This window comes from Callorhinus ursinus, unplaced genomic scaffold (genome assembly GCF_003265705.2).
Source record: "Callorhinus ursinus isolate GAN/ISIS: 27379988/994484 unplaced genomic scaffold, GSC_fseal_2.0 scaffold5, whole genome shotgun sequence".
In the NCBI taxonomy this organism is placed as follows: domain Eukaryota; kingdom Metazoa; phylum Chordata; class Mammalia; order Carnivora; family Otariidae; genus Callorhinus; species Callorhinus ursinus.
Genome location: NW_027397067.1, coordinates 49,962,177 through 49,989,300, shown reverse-complemented (window position 1 = coordinate 49,989,300; position 27,124 = coordinate 49,962,177). Strand labels below are relative to the sequence as shown.

The window sequence follows — 27,124 nt, the reverse complement described above, 5'->3', positions numbered from 1 at the left end:
AATTTTACTCTTGATGAAATTTAACCAAAAAAAAAAATTGGAAGCTTCAACTCTGAGTGGACAATAAGATGTGTAGTAGGCTCTTGATATATTATATCCTTGTATTCTGTGTTGTGAGTCTGTTTTCTAACAGTGATTGAAAACAAGATCCCTTTGGTGCAATGTACTCTAATTCCAGGGTAGACCCATTTTAGGCATGAACATTTTTTCTTCAGTAAAGTATAGTTTTAAAACCTAGATTGCATTTTTTCTTTAGGGAATGGGTTATTCTATAGAAATAAGGATTGACTCAGCAATATAGCTTGCTTTATTTTGATCGTTATAGATAAAAACTTTTTAAAATTGCATAGTATACTTCTTAGCATTCTAACCTTAATTGAATGGACTGTAACCTCTGTTATTTAAAAAAAAAAGCCATTTTTAAAAATTATAATTGTAATAGGGATACTTACCTATCTATAAATTGGGTTAATTAATTTTTAAACTAACAGCAGAACTCAAAAAGCATGGAAGTTCAGGCCACATATTATCCCAGGCACTTTGCTTGCAAGGATTCGTGTATTCATTCAATAACTCTTTTAGCTAGGTATGACTACTAAGTTATTATGAAAGGAGAGTCTTCTCTTACCTTTTGGAAGATAGGCAGTATTATACATGTTCTGCATTGTCATGGTTTTTGAGTTCAGCACATACTTTTTTTTATTCTGAAAATTGCCCCCATTACTTCTGATAACTGTCTCTGGACCCCTGACAACTATTCTCCTCACTTCTAATTTGCTGCTTCTAATCTGCTTTTTTAAAAATCAAATAATCTAATATGTTGAAATTACATCAGATAAGAGGTTCTAAGGTTTTACATTTTACTGAAAACTTAAAACATTCATCATGTATTTTTTTTGTAGTCCAATAACTATTTTTTAAATTGAGGGAGAATAAATTGTCGCATTATCTGCTGACCTCTGGAGATGAGAACTGTATCACTCTGAAAGTTCGAGATAATGCAAGGAGAATAAACCAGGAAAGTGTTGGCAGTAGTTTAAGCTTGTTCTATATTTCTTCATAATATTCAAATATCTAATCACATAATGATATTTTAGTCACCTTTTCAAGCCTTTATTTTTAAAATAATTTAGGATTCATTTATCTTCCTGTAATAAAATTTAGAAATATTAACAGAATAAATTAAAGAACTACTTTGCAGTAATTTTGAAGTATAGTGCTTTGCTGTCTTTATCCAATCATCCACTAACTTCGTAACAATCCAGCATCTTACTCTTGTGTTTATATGTGCTTTCCTTTCATTATTTTGTTCAGAAGACAATTTATGTAATAGTCTTTTAATTTAAAGTGTCAAAAAACCAAAATTTTACTCTAAGGATCTAAACATAGTAATTCAGTAAACATTGAACTTTATAGTTAGTTTATAATAAAGAAAATGAATTTAAAAGGTGAGTTTTGGAAAAAGATAAATGGAACAAGTTGATCAATAGCCATGGCTAAAGCTAGTAATCCTGACTCTTAAACTGTTATTCAAAGGTCCAATTTGAAAACTTCCGTGCCTCCCCAAAATGTGTACTTAATTAGAATGAAATACTTTGACTAAAAGGGAAGAAAATAAAATATCTTCCTGGAATAATAAAAGATCTTTAAGGTTGATGTTAGCATATTTTATTGTATATGATTTGATGCCTGAAGTGTGGGTTTTTTTTAAAACACTGATTTACTTCCTGCTTTGTTTTAAAGTATAATAATTAGCTAAGATTGCTTTGGCTTCTTCCAGCTTGTGGAGAGACTCCAGAACAAATTCGAGCACCAAGTGGTATAATCACAAGCCCAGGCTGGCCTTCTGAATATCCTGCCAAAATCAACTGCAGCTGGTTCATACGGGCAAACCCAGGGGAAATCATTACTATAAGGTAATTCTGATACCTTTCTGAATTACTATATAATATTACAAAATATAAATTCAGTTTCCAAGTATCATCACTCAGCATGCAGTTATATAAAAAGACAATTTTCTAAAAATGTAATAAAATATAGTTACCAATACCATATTAAGGTCCTTCCCCTACTATAAGGGTATGTGTTTTGAGTATTTTTCTGATGGTGGTAATGGATTTCCACTGAGCCACCCATGTTCTTCTAAATCCCCTTTTAACAAAAGGTGCACATTTGCAAAATAGCTTATTAGGAACAAGAGTGTAATCTTTGGCTGTGGGACAAATAAACAAAACTCACTAATCCACTTGGAGATCTAGCCCATAACCTTAGTCTCATTAGTGGAGTCCTCTTATCTTAACAAGCTAAAACATGATTGTAGTGTTTACCTGTGTATATGTATATAAGACTTGAAATAAGCTGACAAGGTGTCTAGAAAAATCTCTGTTTTTATAACTTTGAAACACAAGAACTTTTGTTAAGAATACAAAATGAAAGAGGCTCCTAGGAGAAATAAAAGTTTAAGATTATAATAAATATAAATAAGAAAGCTTAAGATTCATTTTAAAAATATTTAAAATTGCAGAAAAGCACTATGGGGATAAGATACTAAGGAGAAAAGATTCAGTGGAACTAGATAACGCTTGCTTAAGGAAATTATATCAAGGCTATTAGAAAAAAATTTTGCCTGAAGGGGAGAAAAAGAAAAAAAGACTGTGCCTTAATAAACACCTGAGGTCGGAACTGAAACACCAGTCAGAAATCATGCCTATGACAGAGGCAGTGCCTGCAAACAGCACAAAGGCATCCTCAACATTCTTTCATTAGTAACATTTTTATAGGTAAGAAGTATGGGATTTTAGTTTTAGAAGAGACCTGGCAGATCACAGACTCAAATCCCTTCTTACATTTTTAAAAAATAAGATTGTGAGTTTAGCCTACTTTTGTGGGGGTTTTTGAAATATAATTAATTAACGTACAATGTTCTATTAGTTCAGGTGTACAACATAGTGATCAGCAATTCTCTACATTATTCAGTACTCACCGTGATAAGGTAGTCACCATCTGTCACCATACCAATGTTTCTATAATATATTGACTACATTCCCTATGTTGTACTTTTCATCTCTGTGACTTATTTACTTTACAACTGGAAGTTTGTACCTCTTAATCCCCTTTGTCTATTTCATCCATCTTCCTTATTTATATCCCTTAACTAATGAGACAAACCAGTGCCTCTTGAGAAACACAAGTGTGTTCAGGCCCCCTTTTTCTGAGGAAGCCATAAAACAGGCGCCATCTGGTTTGTTTTCCTCTGGTCCGTTCTGCCCCAGGCCACATATTCTGGAACACTGAAGCTGAGCTTGTATAGAAACTGTTCTCTGTGAGAAGTGTGATTCTCTTGCCTGATGGATTGGTAGCATGTGCTATTAAGATGATCCTTCTGCAACAGTGCCAGTCTTGGAACCCGGACAATATGCCTATTTTCTGTTACTTATAATATGACTAAGTATAAACATGTTTACAAAATAGCGTTTTTACCATAGGGATTCCTCGTATTGGATTTCTTTCAACATAAAACTAGAGTTTTTAGAGATTTTTATCTTTTAACCTAAAAATCCAACCCCAAAATTAAATTTGCCACCTACCAGCTCAGTTCCATAAAACTTAGAAATTCTTGCCAGCACGGAGGAGGCTACATGGAATACTGCCATTTGGTTCTGATCATGTGTTGGGCCCTTAAGATTTTATAAAGGAACACTAAAACCAAGCACAATACTAAAATGCAGAACAAAATTAGAGATAAGCCATACATCTAAAAGAAAATTTCCTAAAATTCAGAAGAAGTTGATGAATTTGGATTTACACAGCCTAATGAGATCAGAAAGTGATTTTAGTAATTGTCCTAGTTCTTACTGAAATCATTATCATTTAATACCAAACTTTAAAAAGATCTACACACACACACACATACACACAAATACAGTCAAATTTCACTTGTGAATATTGGTGTAATCTTAAATTGTTCAAAAGAAATTTAATTTATACCATGATCAAATGCAGCTCATTTTGACATAAAAGTCAATATTAGAAAATTCTAAATTAATTTACCATATTAACAAGTCAAAGAAAAAGTATATGATGTTTTAAAGCATTTTGATAGGGGCACCTGGGTGGCTGAGTCAGTTAAGCATCTACCTTCAGCTCAAGTCACGATTCCAGGGTTCTGGGATGAAGCCCTGCATCAGGCTCTCTGCTCAGTGAGGAGCCTGCCTCTCTCCCTCTGCCTGCCTCTGCCTATGTGTGCTCTCTCGCTTTCTCTCTCTCTCTGTTAAATAAAAATCTCATAAAAAAATAAAGCATTTTGATAAAAAGAAAACATTCATTCCTGAGTTTAAAATAAAATTAAAATCTAGATAAAAGAGGGAAACTAAAATTTTGTGAATGATGTATAAGCAGTAACTTAGAGGTCTCCTTATAAAATTGGTTAAAGATTGTAACATTAAGGTATTTTTACCTTACTCCTCTCCCTTGAAACTTACCAAAATCAACAAAGGCCATCTTAACAAGAGGAGACAGAGGACTGGATTTTAATTCCATGCTTGAAGCCAAGGACTGGAGTCAGGGTGTTTTGCTCAAGAAAGAAGGCTTAAAGGGGGTGGGGGAGATGGGGTAACTGGGTGATAGACATTAAGGAGGGCAGGTGATGTAATGAGCACTGGGTGTTATATAAAACTGATAAATCACTGAGCTCTATCTCTGAAACTAATAATATACTATATGTTAATTAGTTAAATTTAAATAAAAATTTTAAAAAAATTTTTTTAATTAAAAAGAAAATAGAAGGCTGAAAAAAACTTGCATTAACCACTAACCACTGCCTGAACTTATATGGGGCTGAAAACTTAGAGGTGGGAGGACATACCGTTACAAATAGGAATTTTACCAGGCTATCTACTGACTCCACGACAGGATCTGTAATGCTCTGAATCACCATGTAAAGACTGTTCTGGAATGGAGACCCAGGTGGATGTAGCTACAGAACACAGACGGGGGAACACAGAAACAGGGTGGATTAAAAGGAGAGAGAACCAGAAAAGCTTCTACAGAATGAGCATTATTTCCAGAATGTATGGAAAATATTAATACTAACAAAAACAGCCAACAGAGTCCAAACACAAATTTACTCCAGACATGATAAACTTTATTATTTTGTTTTGTTATTTTAATTCCAGTATAGTTAACATACAGTGTTATGTTAGTTTCAGGTGTACAATATAGTGATTCAACAATTCTTCACATCACCCAGTACTCATCACAAGTGTATCAGGACTTTTTCCTTAACATTTTTTATGCTGTGAACACTTTGGTAGTTAGTGAAACCTATAGATCCTTTCCTAGAATGTTTTTATTTTTTATTTTTTTTAAGATTTTATTTTTTTTATTTTGTGAGAGAGAATGAGAGACAGAGAGCGTGAGAGGGAAGGGGTCAGAGGGAGAAGCAGACTCCCTGCTGAGCAGGGAGCCCAATGCGGGACTCGATCCCTGGACTCCAGGATCACGACCTGAGCCGAAGGCAGTCGCTTAACCAACTGAGCCACCCAGGCGCCCCCTAGAATGTTTTTAAACTCACAGATCGTAATACATATTACAAAGGGAACCAATTATATTGAAGTATAGCTATCAGGTACTTTTACCAGTTTGTAATATAGTAATATATGCTTATTAACATATTAGTAAGTGATCATCCTAACAGCTACTGTAATTTCAAGGTGATTTTGAGTGTAAATAGTTATTCTAGATATCTGTTAAAACTGAAATGTAATGTGTAATTATCTGTGATTTCTGCTGGTGACAGTGACAGATACTATAAATACTATCATGGTTTGTTGTTTATATTCATAAGTGAAATGCTAAATTTCAGTTAGAGATTAGTGAAAATAAGGTTGTAAATTTTTTCACCAAATCTGAGAATTTGAGAGGAAAATAGAAACACCGAATACTCTTACTTGGACTTTATTAGAACAAAAGTATGTTTTAGTATTTGAATTACAACATCTAAAGGTAACTACTGAAAAAATAGATAGCAATCTTGAGTATATGGTAAAGTAAAAGAAACGTAAAAAAAAAAACCTATGAATACAAAAGAACACAGGAAAGGAGGAAAATGAAAAATCTCCCCTAATAGAAGGGGGGTGTTCAATAAAAAACTCATTTAAAGGGGAGCCTGGGTGGCTCAGTCGTTAAGCGTCTGCCTTCGGCTCAGGTCATGATCCCAGGGTCCTGGGTTCGAGCCCCATATCGGGCTCCCTGCTCAGCGGGAAGCCTGCTTCTCCCTCTCTCACTCTCCAAGCTTGTGTTCCCTCTCTCGCTGTGTCTCTCTCTGTCAAATAAATAAAATCTTTAAAAAAAAAAACTCATTTAAATTTAAAAGACAGTCTGATCAGGTTTATTGGTTTGTTGATTGGTATGATTCTCCTATAAAGGGCTTCTAAGAACATACCCAAAACAAAACAAACACAGTTTAGAAAGGGGTGATAGAAAAAGATAAGCTTTAAAAATACTGATAAAAAGAAAGCTAGTGTAGGAAGATTAACATTAGATGTAATTGAGCTTATAATATTAGTAACAAATGAAATAATGCACTAGGAAGATGGAATCATGGTAAACTTTGTGTACCTCATAACATAGCCTAAAATACATGCAAAGCAACAAAATAGGGAGAATTACCAAGTTTGACTGATCCAGTTAGTGGAAGTTAATAAACATACCTTTAATCAGAATTCAATAGATTAAACAAAAATAGTAGAGATAGAAGAATTGATAAACAAAAATTAACAAGCTTGATCCAGTAGGAACATGTATTATATATGTGTGTTTATATTATTTCAGTGAATTAGAGAAAATACATTGTTTTCAAAAACATATGGAACATTTACAAAAAAATTGATTGTAAAACCACAAAGGAATTCTGAATTCCATTTCTAAGACTTTGCATTTTTCAGATTGTGTTCTCTGACCACAATGCAGTTAAATAAGAAACCACAATAAAACCTGGGAGGAAATAACAACAAAACCCATGTGTTTGAAAGCATATTCCTAAATAACTCCTGCACTAATGCTGAAAATCACAGTGGAACTCATAAAATATTTTTAAAATAACCATAATGAAAGTATTACATATTAAATCTGTTAGAATACATTGATAGAGTACTTAGCGAAAAATTTACAGCTTGAATGCATTGACTTAAAAATAAGCAGAATGGAAAATAAATGAACTCAGCATTTACTTAAGAGTATAGAAGGAAAACTACAGGGTAAATCTTTTTTTTTTCAAGATTTTATTTATTTATTTGAGAGAGAGAACGAGCAATGGGGAGGGGCAGAGAGGGAGAGAGAGAGAGAGAAGCAGACTCCTTACTGAGCAGGAAGCCTGACATGGGGCTTGATCCCAGGACCCAGAGATTATGACCTGAGCCACCCAGGCGCCCCACTACATGGTAAATCTTAAGTAGAAAAAGTAGTAAGGTAAGACCAGAAAATAATGAAATAGAAAGAATAAACAATAAGATTCAATAAAACAAAAAAACTGGCTCTCTGGAAACCTTGGGAAAATAAATCTCAAGGCAAGACTGAAGAAAAAGAAAAGGTACTAGTAGGAATGAGCAAAAATGTCTATAATTATAAATACAATAATAGAGACTTTCAAAGTCATAAGGTAATATTAGGAATAGTTTATGGTAACACTTCTATAATTAGATGAACTGGACCATTTTCTAGAAAATGTATAATACCAAAATTGATTCAAGAATTGATTCTTCACTAAAGAAATTGAATCAACGTTCAGAAGATTCTAAACCCAAGCGGTTTTACAGGCAGGTGTTAGTAAATGAATAGAGAAGGAATTCCTTAACCTGATAAAAGGTATCTGTTAAAAAAAATTTTAATCAGACTTAATATTGAAGTTAATTTTAGTACCAAGGGCCGGGATGAGGATGCATGCTTTCACTGCTTATACTAGAACCCTGAGTCAATGCAATAAGACAATAAATAGAAAGATTAATACGACAAATGGGAAGGAAGAGATGAAACTCTCCTTGTTTGCCAGTACTATGCTTATCTCCATAAAAAGTCCAAGCAAATATAAAGCCCACAGATATGAAAAAAAATTTTTAATGTAAGAAAGTACTATTTGCAGCTTTGTAACAAATTTTACTGTCAAGATAAAATAATAATTTCTACAAAAATTTAAATTACCAAATGTGACTCAAAAGTTTAGGGAGAGCTGATTACTAAAAAAAATGAAGAAATTGAAAATTTCTACCCTAGATCTATACTATCGAAAACAGGCACAGGGCACAGGTTTGTGATCAATGTCTTTGTTATATAAACTACTGTGAAACATAAAAAAAGAAAACCTGAAAATTAATTTTACTTTTAAATGTATTTTTTAACAGTCCTAAATGAAATATTAGCAAACCAAATCCAAGAGTATATACATGAATAGATACTGATTGATCATTTCTTTTGTTCTGGGAAGGATCCTGCTTTCCTCAATCTTAAATATTTTAGTGGATTTTAAAAGTGTATTAAGGGATTCCTTAGGTTGAATCTGACAAGCCCACCCATAAACAATTATCAACTTTGGATAAAAGTTTTTTAAAAAAACTACTCAACGGTCCTGGAAAGTAACCAGAAATTGGCAGAAACTGGAAGGAATTAAACCCTTGAAAGAAGGGATCCACCCTGATGATATATGCGTTTGCTTCCTGTTAGCTCCCCATGCAAGAGTGGAGTAACTAGAACTCAAACAGACCACCAAGTCTTGTGGGCTTGAGGTGGTGTCACAGGGTGGAGTTGAGGCTGTCAGAGTAGACGGAAATTGAAAAGGCAAATCCTGGAAAGGAGAGAGCCCCAATGTAGGAAGCCCTTACATCTGCATATAAATTCTTCTCAAATTCTTTGCTCTTTTCTGAACTGTGCATGCTTAAGAGACGCTAAGGAACCTGGTAGAAAGAGCTGCTCCAGGATTTCAGTGGCTGTGCACTGCAGCTGAGGCAGAGTTTGAAGTCTGAAACCTGCTGAGTTTGAGGAGCTTGGTAAATACCTTGGGATTTTATTGAAACCACAGAAATGTCATATAAGTAAAGACAATGTCCTAAAATTAAGAATTCACCGAAGACTAAGGGCAAAGCTGAACCAAACCTCCACAAGTACAGGATGACCAGACCAGGATGTTCCATGCATGATAAAACCAAGTAAGTGTAAAAATCTTGACCTATCCCTGAGAAGACACAAAAATGAATTCAAGATAAGTCCTAGATATGAACATAAAAGCTAAAACTCTAAAATACTGGAAGAAAACATTGTTGAATATCTGGGCGTAAGCAAAGGTATTTTAGAGAGGATACTAAAAACACTAAACATAAAGGGAAAAATAAATTAGGCTCATCAAAACTAAAATTAAAAACCTCTGCTCATTAGAAGATACCATTAAGATAATGAAAAGGCAATCATATAAACTAGAAGAAAACATTAGCAATATATATATATATCTAACAAAGGACTTGAGTCCAGAATATAAAATTAATTTTTATAACTTGAGAAAACAACCCAATTTTTTTAAATGGGCAAAAGGCTTGAACAGACACTTCACAGAAAATGTAAGAACGGCCAATAAGCACATGAAAAGATGTTCAACATCATTAGTCTTCAGGGAAGTGCACGTAGAACCACAGTGAGAGATGTCAGTTCACGCCAACTAATGACTGAGGTTAAAAGACTGACATCACCAGCTATTGGAGAGAATGTGAGTGCGGATATCTGTACATTTATCTTGCATTATAGACATGTCCCCAAATAGGTACATGTTTATACTACGTAGAGAATTTTTAAGTAAATAAGAAAAATTTCTGATGGATGAAGGATGATATAACAAAGCAATTCATAGGAAAAGAAATAGTAAACATAGGAAAAAGTGTTTCAATCTCAGTAAATAAGGAAATGGAAAATAATTGGCAACAGTTTTTTAAAAAACAGAATATCCCAATTTTCCAGAGTCATGGAATATAAGGTTCTTTCATAAGACTCAATGGATATTAATTGGTATAAATATTTCTGTCAGTGTCTGTCAAATTTAAAGTGGAATTTTGTCATTTGACCTAGGAATTCTACTTAGAAAAATTTGTCCTAGAGAATTATTTGCTCATGTAGAGATACCTGTATAAGGATTCTTTAAACCATAATAGTGGAAAACTGGAAACAAATTATCTGTCAGTCTTTGCTATAGTTACTCAGACTATTTAAAGAGGAAATATCCTGATGTCAAAATCTTTGAATAATTAATTTCATTATCACAGTTTAAGTCAAAGGCAAGGAGATAAAGTCAGAGATTCCCTTCTTAGTGGAGACATGTTATTGGAAAATAGTATCTTAGTTTCTCTTTTTTCATAGCAGTAGTTAATTTTGTATGTGCTCTCGACTTTTTTTGCATGCCCATATTTTGTGAACTACAAAATAATCTTTGACTATAACATAACTTCTGTGAAAAAAAAAATTCCCAAACTTAGAGATTTTTCACTATTGATAAAGATTTTTTGTTTGTTCATTTTTACTTTTTTTACTTTCCTTGGGTTTGTGCTATTTGCTCTCCTGAAAATGTAACCTGTAAACTTTCCACTAAGCAAGCAAATGAACCAGTCTAATCTAAGAGGAGGCTGACTTTCTGTGTGTACTTCAGTTTATCAGATTATGGAGTGGTGTCTCTAGTTCAAATACATGACAGTTAGGATATTCTGAATTAGAAGTGGTCCTTCCTAAACACACACAAACAGAAGAAAAAGAAACAAGGTGCCAACTAGTACCCAATTTTTTTTTAGCGTTATTTTGGAGTCTGGTATTACATATGAAGAAGTATTTGAGAATCTGGGAAAAAGATATAAACATTAGGAACATAGAAACAGTGTTATTGTTTGCTGATGATAATGGTTGTATGCCTGGAAAACCCAGGAAAATCAATGAATATGGAGGCTTATAATAAAGTCCTCAGTTATATTGTATTATTATGAGATTTTTTCCAAAATTACTCTTATTAATAGCCTTTTCTGACTTTTTATTTCTAGTTTTCAGGATTTTGATATTCAGGGGTCCAGAAGATGCAGTTTGGACTGGTTGACGATAGAAACATACAAGAATATTGAAAGTTACAGAGCTTGTGGTTCAACAGTTCCACCACCATATATTTCTTCCCAAGACCACGTCTGGATCAGGTTCCATTCCGATGACAGTATCTCTAGAAAGGGTTTCAGACTGGCATATTTTTCAGGTGTGTTTTTAAAAAAGATAATGAACAGAATGCTGTGGTGTTAAGTACCAAGTCACTTTGGGGCTAGTCTTCTAAAACAATTTCCATTTAATTGTGACTACGCCTCGAGGTGATTGAGATTGAAGAAGGTTCAGGTGCTCTAGAGCACAGTCTCTAAAAGGTGTTTTGTATATTCTCATAAAATGATCAATTTTAGAAACTAAGGTCAACTTTCTTTTTAAATATTTAAATACATTTATTTTAAAAGTAACTTTTTTTCCCTCAAGTGTTTACTGATATCCTGAAAGTTACTTCAGAAAGTATTTTTGTGTGTCTAAATTAACCATTGTCTTTACAGCTTCACAGAAAATACGTTGCATTTCACCTCCATGGTTTGTAGTATCAGAAGTCTTCCTATACTACTCTGAATCTTTTCTTTCAAAATGTGTGACCAGATCATACATATGTGAATAACTCAGAGTATTAGAATTATATATATTTTTTGCTGAAAATCATTTTACATCTTCTAAAATTTGTAATCGTCTTTCAGCAAATATGCAACTTTTTCTTTTTTCTTACACAGTCTTTGTAATACTTACTTAGCTTCTGAAGCACATTTTCTGTCTCCTCTTTACCAATAAGTAAATTGTTAATGAAGAAGTAAGTATTGTAAACATTGTTAGTTTTGGAGACCATAAGGCTCTAATATTTGATTTTCTTCCCCTACCCCCTTATTGATGTATATTTAGGATGGTACACTACAATAATTGGAATTTTATGGGTATTTCAAGTTTTTTTCTCTCTCTCTGCCTTTACTATTTTGATAAATAAATTTATACCTTTAGCTGAGATTCATGCAGTGTTTTGCTTTTATGTAAAACAATAGAATTATAAAATGGAAGTGTTGTGTTATGATTATATGAAACATTGGCAACCATATATAAAGTTAATCTTATGATAATCTTAGCAGAAATTTGGGTCTAAATAGTAGGATTACAAAATAGTGTATGCTATATGACACATATAGCAAAATGTATATATAAACAAGAACTAGAAAAGAATATGAAAAAATTGATTTGGAAAGGTGATTATTATGGATGAATTTTTCTTTATTTCAGTATGCCTGTCATTCTAATGATGTTTATACAATAAATTATTTAAAAATTTTAGGCAGTATAGTCTATTGGCTCATGTATCTTAGATTACTAAATGTTCTGCAGTAAAATAGCTCTCTACAAAAGCAGAACTGTTCTCCTCCCTTTTTTTTTCCAAGTTTTTATTTTAATTCCAGTTAACACACAGCATAATGTTGGTTTCAGGAGTAGAACTTAGTGATTCATCACTTACATACAACACCTGGTGCTCATCACAGCAAGTACCCATCACCCATTTAAAGCCATCCCGCTACCCACCTCTGCTCCAGCAACCCCCGGTTTGTGTTCTCTTCACTTTGGGTCAAAATAGAAACATCTTCGTGGAACAAACAATAGGTGTTTAAAATAAATTGAATTGTTGAGCCAATATTAATTTGTTGAGTCAATATTAATTTGCTGTTAGAACCTAATCTATTTTTTAAAATAAGATTTTTTTAAACCCCTATCGCTTAGCCTTGGTTAATATTTATTATAAAAATACCACTTGCTGTTCTGTATCTTTTAAAGAGCATGGTTTTTTCCTCCTTTCCTCTCCATCTCCGTCCTCCCCACGCCCTCCCAGGGAAATCAGAAGAACCCAACTGTGCTTGCGATCAGTTCCGCTGTGGCAACGGCAAGTGTATACCTGAAGCCTGGAAGTGCAATGGCATGGACGAGTGCGGGGACGGGTCTGACGAGGTCTGCGCCCGAGAAGCGGATCCCCCGACGGCCGCTTCCTTTCAGCCCTGTGCCTACAACCAGTTCCAGTGTCTGTCTCGGTTCACCAAGGTTTACACTTGCCTCCCCGAGTCTTTAAAATGCGACGGCAACATTGACTGCCTGGACCTCGGAGACGAGATCGACTGTGACATGCCGACCTGCGGGCAGTGGCTAAAATATTTCTACGGTACTTTCAATTCTCCCAATTATCCGGATTTCTATCCTCCCGGAAGCAACTGCACCTGGTTAATAGACACTGGTGATCATCGTAAAGTCATTTTACGCTTCACCGACTTTAAGCTCGATGGTACTGGTTATGGCGACTACGTCAAAATATACGATGGATTAGAGGAGAATCCACACAAGCTTTTGCGGGTCTTAACGGCTTTTGATTCTCATGCACCTCTTACGGTTGTTTCTTCTTCTGGACAGATCAGGGTCCATTTTTGTGCCGACAAAGTGAATGCTGCAAGGGGGTTTAATGCCACTTACCAAGTAGATGGCTTCTGTTTGCCTTGGGAAATACCCTGTGGGGGTAACTGGGGGTGTTACACAGAACAGCAGCGCTGTGATGGGTACTGGCATTGCCCCAACGGAAGGGATGAAATAAATTGCACCATGTGCCAAAAGGAAGAATTCCCATGTTCCCGAAACGGAGTCTGTTATCCTCGTTCTGATCGCTGCAACTACCAGAATCATTGCCCAAATGGCTCAGATGAAAAAAACTGCTTTTTTTGCCAGCCAGGAAATTTTCACTGTAAAAACAATCGTTGTGTGTTTGAAAGCTGGGTGTGTGATTCTCAGGATGACTGCGGTGATGGCAGTGATGAGGAGAATTGCCCGGTGATTGTGCCTACCAGAGTCATAACTGCAGCCGTCATAGGGAGCCTTATTTGTGGCCTGTTACTGGTCATTGCACTGGGATGTACCTGTAAGCTCTATTCTCTGAGAATGTTTGAACGAAGGTCAGTATCAAGACAAAACTATCCAAAGCGCCTGGGTGGCTCAGTTGGTTCGGCAACTGCCTTCGGCTCAGGTCATGATCCTGGAGTCCTGGGATCGAGTCCCGCATCGGGCTCCCTGCTCAGCGGGGAGTCTGCTTCTCCCTCTGACCCTCCCCCCCTTATGTGCTCTCTCTCTCTCTCCCCTCTCTCTCTCTCATTCTTGCTTTTTCAAATAAATAATAAATAAAATCTTAAAAAAAAAAAAAGACAAAACTATAGAGGCTGTGCCTTCTATAATAAACATGGTCCCGGTATTTGCAATAGAACTGTAGCATGAGGGCGCCTGAGTGGCTCAGTTGGTTAAGCGACTGCCTTCGGCTCAGGTCATGATCCTGGAGTCCCGGGATCGAGTCCCGCATCGGGCTCCCTGCTCACCAGGGAGTCTGCTTCTCCCTCTGACCCTCCCCCCGTCTCATGTGCTTTCTCTCTCATTCTCTCTGTCTCTCAAATAAATAAAAAAAAATCTTTAAAAAAAAAAAAAAAAGAACTGTAGCATGATCAGCAATAGACTTTAGTTTTATACTATTTTTGGAAATAAATCTTTCATGATTTATGAAATGAGTGTGAAAAGATTAAGACCCAAGAGGCTAAACACGTTTTAAAAACTAATAGAGTTATGAGGTGAGAAAAGCCAATCTGTATCTACCAGTTTCTGTTTTCAGATTAATCTGTTTTATAGGAACTTTGCAAGCTGCAGTTCTCAGTTGTAATGTTTTAACCTGTGTTTTTATAAATATGAATTCAACATTTGCAAATATTTGAGACCCTACTGTGTTCAAAGCACTATACAGATGAGTAGAAAAATGAATAAGGCATAATCTCACAGGTACTTTACAGTTAGGAGGAAGTCATTAGTGGGTGGAATAAGATAACAAAAATATAAATGCTGTAAGAGCTACAAAACAAAGTGGTATAAAAGTCAAAAGATACCTAATTTGATGAGGGGATATGGAAAGGCTTTTATTGAAGAAGTGCCATTTGAAATCTGTAAGTAGAATGTAGATAGGGAAAAGGTATTGTAGTTGAAAAAAGTAGCCTGGGAAAATGGTGTAGAAGTAGGAATCCCCAGCATTGCTTGGAAAAGTAGCACATAGTTCAGTGTGTCTGGAGCCTAAGACACATATGAAGGGCTAAAAGGTAAAACTTAGAACACAGGACCAGTGTCATGTTGTGGAGGACCCTGAGGGCCATGTGTCAGAGTTCTCAGTTAAGTAAGAAATGGTTAAGCATTAAAGGGTGACCTTCAGGGAAGGTTTTCTTCCACATGGTGCAGGATAAACTGGACCTGGGAGAAGCTGTTGGCAGAGAGAGGTCCCTTACGAGGCTGTTGTGGAGACAATGACCTGGGAGAGTTACAGATAATAGATTCAGTGAAGACCTTCATGTCCCAGACAGCTAAGATAATAGATGCACAGAATCAGAGTAATCAAGCTGCATCTTTTCTTTGAGCAAGTATAAATGGCCAGAAGACTTTTTACTGCACTGCAGCATAAGAGCTCAATGAAGAAGAGTCCGAGGTCTTGAGTTTAAGAACAAGCTATGCCAGAAAGTGTATTGGTGACTCAATTCACTCTTTTCTTCATCTGTAAACTACATGTGTTGAACTTGATGATTACTTTCACCTAAAATCCAAAGCCCCTTATGTTCTTAGGGGTTTGAAGATCTAATACCTTTACCTTTTATGGGGATTTCTAATTCATTAAAACTTAGTGATCCAAGCTCTAAGTATAAAGCCCCATGAGGATAGACTGTCTTCTTCTTCTTTGTATTCTCAGTGTAGGAATGGTATAGATATTCGATAAATGTTGGTTGACTAAGCTTTAAATATGGTCAAATATATTAAGGTTCAGATTGTTTTCATTGTTGATTAAAAAATTATTAGTTTGGCTTGCCCTTTTTTTTTTTTTAACTCTTTTTATCCCCCTGTTTTCTCTCAAAGGTCATTTGAAACACAGTTGTCAAGAGTGGAAGCAGAATTGCTAAGAAGAGAAGCTCCTCCCTCTTATGGACAATTGATTGCTCAAGGTTTAATTCCACCAGTTGAAGATTTTCCTGTTTGTTCACCTAATCAGGTATGTTGCATTATATGATTTCTGTTTCATAAAATGAATTATATATTTGTATATATGATAAAGGAACTTTGTTATAATTTTTGCAGTCAAGTCAAGGATTAAATATATGGAGGATTTGAAATTTTAATTGTTTCATTGTATTTGAACAAATGCTACAAAATCAGTTTTTTAATTCTTCTGATTTAGTTATGTGATTCTTAAGCATTTTACTCTTAAGATGATTTGGTTCATTAAAATTCAGAAGTAAAGTTTGGTAAGTTATTTTCTATTTGAACTAAACATCTGGAAGATTAAAAATGAATGTTAAAATTAGTATGCTGTATTAGTATCATGCTAGATTAACTAGTTAATAAGTAAAAGTAATTGTAATTAAATAACATTTCCACCTGACTTGAGGGAAAACTTCTTCATAGCTAGATTTTACAGTGTTTAAGAATTCATACTATTTTCTTTAAATAGTGACTAGTAACATATTAGTAACATGCCAGTTAACTAGTTAATAATAAAAGTAATTGCAATGAAGTTAACATTTCCACCTGACTCGAGGGAAAACTTCTTCACAACTAGATTTTATAGTGTTTAAGGATTCATCTCATTTTCTTTAAATAGTAACTCATTCTTGATTAATGTTTCTGAATTCTTTAAATTTCTATTAGCATTTAAAAAATTTCTTTTTCAGGAACGACTGGGTGGGTGGCTCAGTCAGTTAAGTGTTGGACTCTTGATCTCAGCTCAGGTCTTGATCTCAGGGTCATGAGTTTAACCCCCATTATGTTCTCCACCCTGAGGCTGCCTTCAAGAGTTTAGCCAATTGTGGAGTTAGAGGAAGTTAGATGTAATTTGCTAAGTAATGTAATTTGTAATTTGCTAAGTAAACAATTCAGAAGTTCCACTGGTTGGAATTTTGTGTGCAGAATAGGAAAAAGGCTGCCTTCAAGAGATTAGCCAGTTGTGGAGTTAGAAGAAGCACAAGGCAGCTCTCAGCTCAGGTCTTGATCTCAGGGTCTTGAGTTTAAGCCCCATAATGTTCTCCATTCTGGGCTTGGAGCCTACTTAAAATAAATAAATAATATATTATATTATATTATATATATATAATTTCTTTTTCAAAGCTTAAATTATACCATGGTTCATAAAGGTATAAGGATGGGGCTCCTGGGTGGCTCAGTTGGTCAAGTGTTTGACTCTTAATTTCGACTCAGGTCATGATCTCAGGGTCATGGGATCAATCCCCACATCCGGCTCTTTGCTCAGTGGAGAGTCTGCTAGAGATTCTCTCTCTCCCTCTCCCTCTGTGCCCCCCCCCCCCCACGCACATGCACTCTCTCTCTCTCAAATAAATAAATCTTAAAAAAATTAAGGTATAAGGATATATACATTTAAAAATGTAAATTCATCCAGAAATATTCATAAAAATTGATAAACATTGTTTTCTCAGTGATCTAATTCTGTGCAAAAATCCCAGTGATCTAATTTCTGGTAAATAAGATTTCTGATTACAGTCTGTCACCTTTATTTGCGTCTTTTAGGAAATATTTGGTGAGAATTTATAGTTTTAAAAACATTTCTCTGGATGTAATTTGCTAATAAGTAAACAATTCAGAAGTTCCACTGGTTGGAATTTTGTGTACAAAATAGGAAAAAGCTATATTCTTTTGACCACGTGGAAGGTTTCTTTTTAGGTAGGAACTCAAACAGTGGTTAATTCCACCCACCCACCCACTCCACCATCTGCCACCCACCACCCCTCTACACAAAGCAGCTCTCATCTTTATAGAAATTACAATTTCAGGGGTTCCCAAAATGATTTTTAGTTTTGATAGTTCACTACATGGACTCAGAACCCACTGAAAGCTGTTATACTCATGGTTATGGTTAATTACAGGGAAGGACCTAGATGAAATCAGCCAAAGGAAAAGACACATGGAACAGGGTTCAGGAGGGTACCAAACACAGATCTTCCAGTTCTCGTCTCCCCATAAAGTCAAGACAGTGTTACTGTCTCAACACAGGTGTATGACAGTGTGCACAGAATACTGCCAAGTAGGGAAGCTCACCCAAGACTTGGCCTCCAGAGTTTTTACTGGGGCTCCATCCCAGAGGTGTGATTAACTGCACATGTGGCTGATCTCAGTCTCCAGCCCCTGCAGAGATTGACTGATACTGCTGACCCAGAGCACCCACCCTGCATCACATTGCTGGTGTGGCTTCAAGCCTTCTCCTCAGACACAGTGTTCTCTGTATCTGGCTGGCCCAAGGCCCCAGGCAAGGAAACCCCTGTCAGAGATGACATTGTAAGGGCTTAGAGATCACATCCCAGAAGTAGAGGGCAAAAGTCAGACCTCACCTGGGTAAGTTTTAATTCTTTACTACATACTACACCATTCTTTAGATTTATAATTTACCCTTATGAGGAAATTCTACTTCAACAAAGTTTTAAAATAAAGTACATTTATGAATAGTAAGCTAGATTTTATTCAGTTTATGAGATAAACTTTCAAGTTTAAAACTTTTGGTGATTCTTAAATTTTCATAAGGTTTTTAAAAAGAAAAATAATATTCTAAATTACTATCCCATTCAAAAATAGAAATGCTTTCTAAAGAATGCTTTCTTCTGCATCATAAACTGAAGAAGTATATAAAATTATTCCTAAAACATTCATGAGATCCCCTTATAGAATCTAATGTTAAATTAATTTTAATTAAACGGACTTTTAACTAAGTAGAGGGCTTCACCTCACTATGACAGACTATAGTGTGAAAGTCAGCATTGTTGATTTTAATGAGAGCTGCATAAAAGAGAAGCTTATCTGCAGAGCCTCTGTTCGTTGCTAGGTGTAACATAGTGCTCACACAAAAGCTTTAGAACTTGAGTGCCGAATGGTGAGGACCACATTTATGGAGAAGTTCCTTAAGGATGTGAACCTTTTTTTTTTTTCTTTTTTTAATTTATAATTAGGTACTTCTTTGTTTTTTTTAACATTTTTTTATTTTATTATGTTAATCACAATACATCATTAGTTTTTGATGTAGTGTTCCATGATTTATTGTTTGCGCATAACATCCAGTGCACCATTCAGTACTTCTTAATGGGTGAAAAATCTCAACTCATTTGTATAGCAAATCTGTGTATGCTGATACTCAGATTTCTTATTGACAGTCTGTGCTTTACTAAGGCTAGGTTATTAAATATTCCTGTGAAAGTAGTTTCTTTGCTTTCTCTGAATTAGATTCCTGAGTTTATGTTTTACAAGTAAATTTAATACCCACCTTGAAGAGAGATGAAGAGCCATGCTATCACATCTTTCCTTTCCCTCTTTTCTTCTATGAGGGTAAAGGCAGGAGCTATTCATTTTGGCAGAGGGAAATTATATCATCATTGAAAAGGGAGTACATCAACTCACCATCCTTTCCTGGAAATACTGTGTTTTAAATACCAAATGCCACAAATGAAAACTCTGTTCCAAGTTTGAATACTCCTTTTTATAACCACTAGATGGAGCTTGAAGACTGTTTTAAATAAATGTTGTATGTTAAAAATAATCCATAAATGTATTCATCTAGGAAAAAGTAAATTTTCAAAGGATATGATAATTTATGCTTAATGCTAAGCTGTAGAAAGTAAAACCTAATCTTTAAAGACCGAGAAGAGTCCAAATGTCTCAAATACCATTGTGTAGTGCTATAAGCAAATTTTTTTAGCTTGTTTCCTGTGCTGTATTACAAATTAATTAATTCTCTTATTTATGACAATAAAAATCAATCTTCAGCGTCCATTCATTCAACAAATCCTTGAGAACCAACTGTGCAATATAACTTTCACATGTTTTAGAAAACTTCAGTCTTGTAAATCAAATCTGACTTGTTCTATGTTTTAAAAAAGAAAAATGTAAAACAGATAAAGGGCCTAGTTTACCTTCCTAGCTAGAGAACTATCAAATAATTTTGTTTTTCAGCTTTGGTACACTTTTAGAATTGGATTACAGGGGGCATCTGGGTGGCTCAGTCATTAAGCATCTGCCTTCGGCTCAGGTCATGGTACCAGTGGGATCGAGCCCCACATCGGGCTCCCTGCTCCACGGGAAGCCTGCTTCTCCCTCTCCCACTCCCCCTGCTTGTGTTCCCTCTCTTGCTCTCTCTCTCTCTGTCAGATAAATAAATAAAATCTTAAAAAAAAAATTGGATTACAATGTGCAGTTTTAAAAATAAAATAGTTGTAACTGATATTAAATATCACTTTAAAGTCACATATGTAAATAGTGAAGTGGCAAGAAAATCTAAAGCAAGTGAACAATGGTATAAGTTATAGATTAGATTCTGTAGTAGGGTGAACCTATATAGATGAGAGAATTTAATGCATCCCTCATAGACCCTAACAATCAATAATAGCATCTTTAACCACAACACATTCTTACTCAAAGGGTGTTTTCTATTTTCACACTTCATTGTTAGCTATCTTAAGATCTTTTCTTATTTTTTGTAGGCTTCTGTTTTGGAAAACCTGAGGCTAGCAGTACGATCTCAGCTTGGATTCACTTCAATCAGGCTTCCGATGGCAGGCAGATCCAGCAACATTTGGAATCGTATTTTTAATTTTGCAAGATCACGTCATTCAGGGTCATTGGCTTTGGTCTCAGCAGATGGAGATGAGGTCGTCCCTAGTCAGAGTACCAGCAGAGAACCTGAAAGAAATCATACTCACAGAAGTCTGTTTTCCGTGGAGTCCGACGACACAGACACAGAAAATGAGAGAAGAGATATGGCAGGAGCATCTGGTGGGGTTGCAGCTCCTTTGCCCCAAAAAGTCCCTCCCACAACAGCAGTCGAAGCAACAGTGGGAGCAAGTGGAAGTTCCTCAACTCAGAGTACCCGAGGTGGTCACACAGAGAATGGAAGGGATGCAACAAGTGTGGAGCCCCCGGGTGTGAGTCCAGCCCGTCACCAGTTTACAAGTGCACTCAGTCGGATGACTCAGGGGCTGCGCTGGGTACGCTTTACATTAGGGCGATCCAGCTCTGTAAATCAGAACCAGAGTCCTTTGAGACAGCTTGATAATGGGGCACATGGAAGAGAAGAAGATGATGATGTCGAAATGCTGATTCCAGTTTCTGATGGAGCTTCAGACTTTGATGTGAACGACTGCTCCAGACCTCTTCTCGATCTTGCCTCAGATCAAGGACAAGGGTTTAGACAGCCATACAGCGCAACAAACCCTGGAGTAAGGCCAAGTAATCGAGACGGCCCCTGTGAGCGCTGTGGTATTGTCCACACTGCCCAGATACCGGACACTTGCTTGGAAGTAACACTGAAACAGGAGACGAGTGATGATGAGGCTTTGTTACTTTGTTAGGTATGAATCGCAGCAAGGGAGATTGTGTACAAGTTGGAGCAATATCCATTCGTTGTTTTGTAACTTTACAATTATACTAGTTTTAATTTAAAAACAAAAAAGATGCAGGGTGATTTCTTATTATCATATGTTAGCCTGCATGGTTAAATTAAACAACTTGTAACTCTATGAACTTTAGAGTTTACTGTTTTAGCAGCTGAAATTGCATTATGTATTCATATTGTTCAATAATGTTCTTCCATTTGTTTCTAATTGTTTTTATCCTGGTACTGTAGTTCACAGTAGAAGTATGGCTGCTGAAACTCATTTGACTGTCAGTTTCTCTCTCCTATGTTAAAACATTTGTTTGTACAAAACAGTACCTTCTTTTCATTGAACCCTTTATGCTGTTTGCCAATACATCTTGCAACTTAATATACCAGATGTTAAGGTTGTTAATGTACAAAAAAAGGCCCCTTATATTCTTCAGCTGTTTTTATTTGTATAACATTTGTCTAAATATTATTGGATTTCATCATAATATGAGCTTGTCAAAGGGAAAAACCTTGTCTAAAAAATTTTCTCTTACATTTAACATTCAGTGATGTGAGATTTAGATAGAGTTAGATAAATTAATGGCAAAAACAAAACTTTTATAGATTTTCTAATGTTGACTTTAATACTCTAATATGGTACAAACCAAATGGTAAAATCCCAAGTCATTTCTTTTTTCATCTCTATTTAGGGACAGAATTAAACAGATGAAGATACTCTACTATGCATTAAATCTTGAACTTTATAAAATATGTACAAAAATTGTACAAGATAAGTTCCAACTGGTAATGTCCTTCCCTGGTACAGGGTTATGCTTGTATTGGACCCTAGGGATTTGCACTAAAATCATATCAAGGTCACAGATGAGTTTAGTGCACAAGCACTATCACTTTAAATACTGTCATTTGCTATCACAATGACTATATATTTCCATAGCTTTGGGGGGGGGGCATTTTTATTACAACTTGAAATTGCTTTGCTGGTTTCATATTTATTTGTTGTATTTAAAGACTGCATTATTGTAAGAGTGATTTTCAATATATTTTATTCATGGGGGGGATCATGCTACATGTCAAAAAGCAAATTAAGAAATCATTCAGATCCACCCCCCTTTTTAAGTAGAATGAATTGCAAACCCCGCATATTTTTTTATTGTCAATTCTTGTTTATTTATTCTTTAGCTGTCTGTTTTAGTAGCTTAATGATTGAGTATGAAAAAACGTATTTGTGTGTGATTATTGCTATTTATTAAATTTTCGGTACTTTGCTGAATGTCATTTTAAAGCATGTTTGAGGTCTTGTGTATTTGTCGTGTTATGCTGTCAGGAAGAACTGACTGAAATGTTTTAATATGTATCAAAAATTAAAATCACTTTTTTTTGTATTGCCTTGAGGTACTTTTTAAATCAGAGTTGCTGTTTATTTTTGTTGCATTTTTGTGCATACACAGATTCAGGCCATAAGATATGCAGTGTGTCTAGAAGAAAAAAATGAAGGGTGGATAATAGTCTTCCTTAACCACTTTATAGTAAAGTAGTAGGTTACACCAGCACTCGAGGCTCAAAATTCCTAAGGAACTGAATAAATTTGCCTTTGAGAACACTGCTTCTTAATTAATGTTTCTTAGAAGATGCAATAACTCAATCAGTTCTCTTATAGGATTTTCAGATGCATTTCAGACCCCTATAGAATATTTTCCTGGCAGAATTTGCATTACCTAATTAATCTTGTTTAGGTCCTACTAATAATATACTATATATAGGTTTCTTGATTTTGTTTTTGGCATGTCTTAATTTCTTTTTTTAATTAACTAACACATCTTCCTCGTTCAAACAGTAAAAAGTAAGTCTCTCCTCTATCCCTGACACCCATCCTTTAGTTCCTTTCCAAAGAGTTAAGTACCATACCAGATTCTGTATACCCCTCCAGAGATAGATACCGTGTAGATACATAAATGTATCCATATGTATAAAGGCCATATATGGCAATACAAATTGTAACATACTATACATATTTTTTCTGCACCTTTTTTTAAGGGAAAAATGTATCTATTTGAGTTTGAATATTAAAACTAAAGTTAGGTATTTCTGTTACTTGATTTTTTCCATTTAAATCACAATCTATCCTGAATTCAAGGCTCCATTTTTTCCCCCAGTTAATTTTATCCTGAAGCTCTTTATTAAATAATGCATTCTTTCCTTACTATTTGAAATGACGCTTCTATCATATAATTTACATATTACTTGGATATATTTCTAGACTCCTATTCTCTAAATTGATCTACCCTTTTTCTGTATTAGCCCTACACTGTCTTAATAACTAATGTTTAGGGCGCCTGGGTGGCTCAGTCGTTAAGCGTCTGCCTTCAGCTCAGGTCATGATCCCAGGGTCCTGGGATCGAGGCCCGCATTGGGCTACCTGCTCCGCGGGGAAGCCTGCTTCTCCCTCTCCCGCTCCCCCTGCTGTGTTCCCTCTCTTGCTGTCTCTCTCTCTCTGTCAAATAAATAAATAAAATCTTTAAAAAAAAAAAACTAATGTTTAAATATTTCAAATATTCTTATTTTTCTATTTGAACTCTAGAATCGACCTACTGAGTTTCACAAGCCATTAGTACTTTTGCCGGGGGGCGGCGGGGGGGACACTTTTAGTTTTATAGATTAACCTAGGAAAATTTGACATCTATCATGTTAAAGCTTCTGTCTTAATCATGGTACCTATCTAAAAATGGTGCCCATTCGTTCAAGCCTTTTTTTTATTGTTTCCTTCAGACATGTTTCATATTTTACTTTATAGAGCTCATATATGTTCTTAAGAGTTTAATCTTCAGAATCTCCTTGGTTTTGATACCAATATTAAGGAAGTCCTTTCTGTTTATTAATTTTCTACCTACCTACCAGCCTGCCATTTTCTTACAGTTAGTAATATTATTTATTTTGTGTTTTCCATTACACAATTATATCTTCCAGTTTGCATACCTCTTTACATTTTAATTGCATTGTCTAGTACTTCTAGAACATGTTAAATATATAGTTAACCATGTTAAGGAGTATCCATTGATCCCTATGTTATAAAAAGCCAAGAATGCATGTTGAATTTTATCACATGCCTTATCACTATGGAGATGATCATATGATTTTTTCTCCTTTGATCTTTTAATACGAATTTTAATATATTTTGTAATTTTGAACTATTCTTGCATTACTGAAATAAACTACTTGGCCATGTGTATTATTTTAATATATTGCTAGAATTATATTTTATTTCGGGTATTTGCCACTGTACTCATCAATGAGATTAGTCTATAGTTTGTGTGTGCTGTCTTTAGGAGGTCTGGTTATTAATTTTATGCTGGAGAATTTACAAACTTCTTTTCCTTTGCTCTGGAACAGTTTAAATTGCATTGGAATGAATGTTCCTTAAAATTTCAGTGAAATTATCTCGGCCTGATGGATGTTTGGCAAATAGCTCTTGGACAACTTTGTCGGTATCTTCTGTGGTTAATTGGTCTGTGTAGTTTTTCTATCTTAACTGAGATCGTAAGTCATCCATTTCACCCAGGTTTTTAAATTTAGTTACCTAGAGTTGAGCAGAGTTACCTCTTTCTCTTTTGTGCATGTGGCTCTCCATTGTGTATTGTTTGCTCCTTTATTTTCTTAATTAAGATAGCTAAAAGTTGACCTTTTAAAACATTTTTTGTTCGGGGCGCCTGGATGGCTCAGGCGTTAAGCGTCTGCCTTCAGCTTGGGTCATGATCCCAGAGTCCTGGGATTGAGCCCTGCATCCGGCTCCCTGGTCAGCGGGAAGCCTGCTTCTCCCTCTCCCACTCCCCCTGCTTGTGTTCCCTCTCTCACTGTGTCTCTCTCAGTCAAATAAATAAAATCTTTAGAAAAACAAAAAAAACATTTTTTGTTTGTTTCTCCCAGAGTGGTGTGTTTTGAATGTCTCTGTTCTATGATTTTTCTGTTTTCCAGTTAACTGACTTTCACTTTAGTAAATTTCCCACTTTTTGCTTTTCTTAGTTCATTTGCTGTTTTTTTCCCTAACTCCTTGAGTTAAAACTTCATTCATTCACTTTTATTTCCTAATTATTAATATGAGATGTAAGGTGTAGACTTAATTCTAAGCACTGCTTAAGCTGAATCAGTTAGGTGTATTGGTGTTGCCATTACTTTTATATTCTATGTGTTTTGAAGTTTCAGTATTTATTTCCTCTTTAATCCAAAAGTTGTTTTACAGAAGAGTTTTTTCCTTTTTTCTTTGCTCTTTTTTTTCTCAGATAAAGGGATTTTTGTTTTCTGATTCTTACATTAATTTCATTTTTATGGCATCAAGATCAGAAAATGTTATGTGTATTATTTGGAGAGATTTGAGGAGTTTATTGTTCTTTCTCAATTTTTAAAATGTTCCAGAAACACTTCTAAAAAGTGTGTTCTTTGTTTAAAGGATACAGATCTTAGTAGATATTACTCAGATTTATCATGTTTAGATCTTCTCCACAGTACTTTTGTCTTGTCTCAATCTATCACAGCTCCAGGATTAATTTGGAAGAGACTAGAAGCCAAAGAGACTGTGTTAGGGTTCTATGGGCCCCAGCCCTGCCTTAGGCCCCACCACTTATGTTAATCAGCCAGGACTGAGAACATAAGTGTAGGATGAAGGGGGGTTTTCCTACAAGCTGTTGAGGTTTTAGTCTCTACTGCTGCTTACCATCATCATCCACTGTTAAGCTGGAAATAAATGGGCAAGAGGTTAAAAAGAGTCCTGTACATTCAATACGCTAGGTATTCGTTGAGTGATGTTTACAAGAGTTTACCTTACTGCTGCTCCTTTCTAGCTGCTTGCTTGTTCCTTCACACCCTTGCTCCTGAACTTCAAGAGAGAAGATGACAGCAACTTCATAGGACCTGTTTTACTCACCCTGTTTAAAAATTAATGGAAGCAGGCAGTAGAGAGAAAGGCTGGTTCTCAGAATAACTGCACCCTTGTTCAGAAATAGCTTCCTTGTGTGAAAATTAAGAAATAGCATACAAATTACAAATTGCTTGTGGATATTGGCATGGGTTGGACGTTGGTGGATTACACTTTTTTTCTAAGGTCCTCAACATTCAAGGTAGAATGAGGCAAAGTAAAATTCAAAGAATTTTAGAAGCGGAAGGAATCTTTAAAAAGGAAGTAACTAAAAATAAATAATAAAAATAAAAGGGAAGTAACAGACATAGCTGACTAATCAAGAATGTTTTCAACTTCAATGAAATATGTTATTTATATCTTATAAACCATCTATGCATACATGGTTTAACCATTATGTGATGTTAAGGATTTTTTTTTAAAGGTCATTCTTTTAACATATTTTGACATATACCTGACCTAAACGAGTGCATCCCATGTTCACACTATCAAAGACTATTATTTAACATTTTTTAATTTAAGTTCAATTAATTAACATATAATGTATTACTAGTTTCAGAGGTAGAGGTCAGTGATTCATCAGTCTTATGTAATATCCAGTGTTCATTACATCACGTGCCCTCCTTAATGCCCATCACCCAGTTACCCCATCCCCCCCCCCC

General features: G+C 35.3%; 1 protein-coding gene across 3 annotated transcripts in view; it reads left to right on the top strand.

The window, feature by feature from the left end:
• LRP12 (LDL receptor related protein 12) overlaps positions 1–22,938 on the top strand; it is a 71,419-nt gene extending 48,481 nt beyond the window's left edge. For 2 of the 3 annotated variants that reach the window (XM_073893088.1, XM_025870988.2), the window contains 5 exons: positions 1,781–1,916; positions 11,061–11,263; positions 12,959–14,060; positions 16,039–16,171; positions 20,655–22,938. In XM_073893088.1, the coding sequence (XP_073749189.1) occupies positions 1,781–1,916; positions 11,061–11,263; positions 12,959–14,060; positions 16,039–16,171; positions 20,655–21,521 (2,441 nt within the window). In that variant the 3' untranslated portion in view covers positions 21,522–22,938. Of the gene's footprint in view, positions 1–1,780; positions 1,917–8,931; positions 9,198–11,060; positions 11,264–12,958; positions 14,061–16,038; positions 16,172–20,654 lie in introns of all 3 variants that reach the window. The other variant, XM_073893089.1, reaches the window with a different exon arrangement.
• The last annotated feature ends 4,186 nt before the right edge of the window (positions 22,939–27,124 follow it).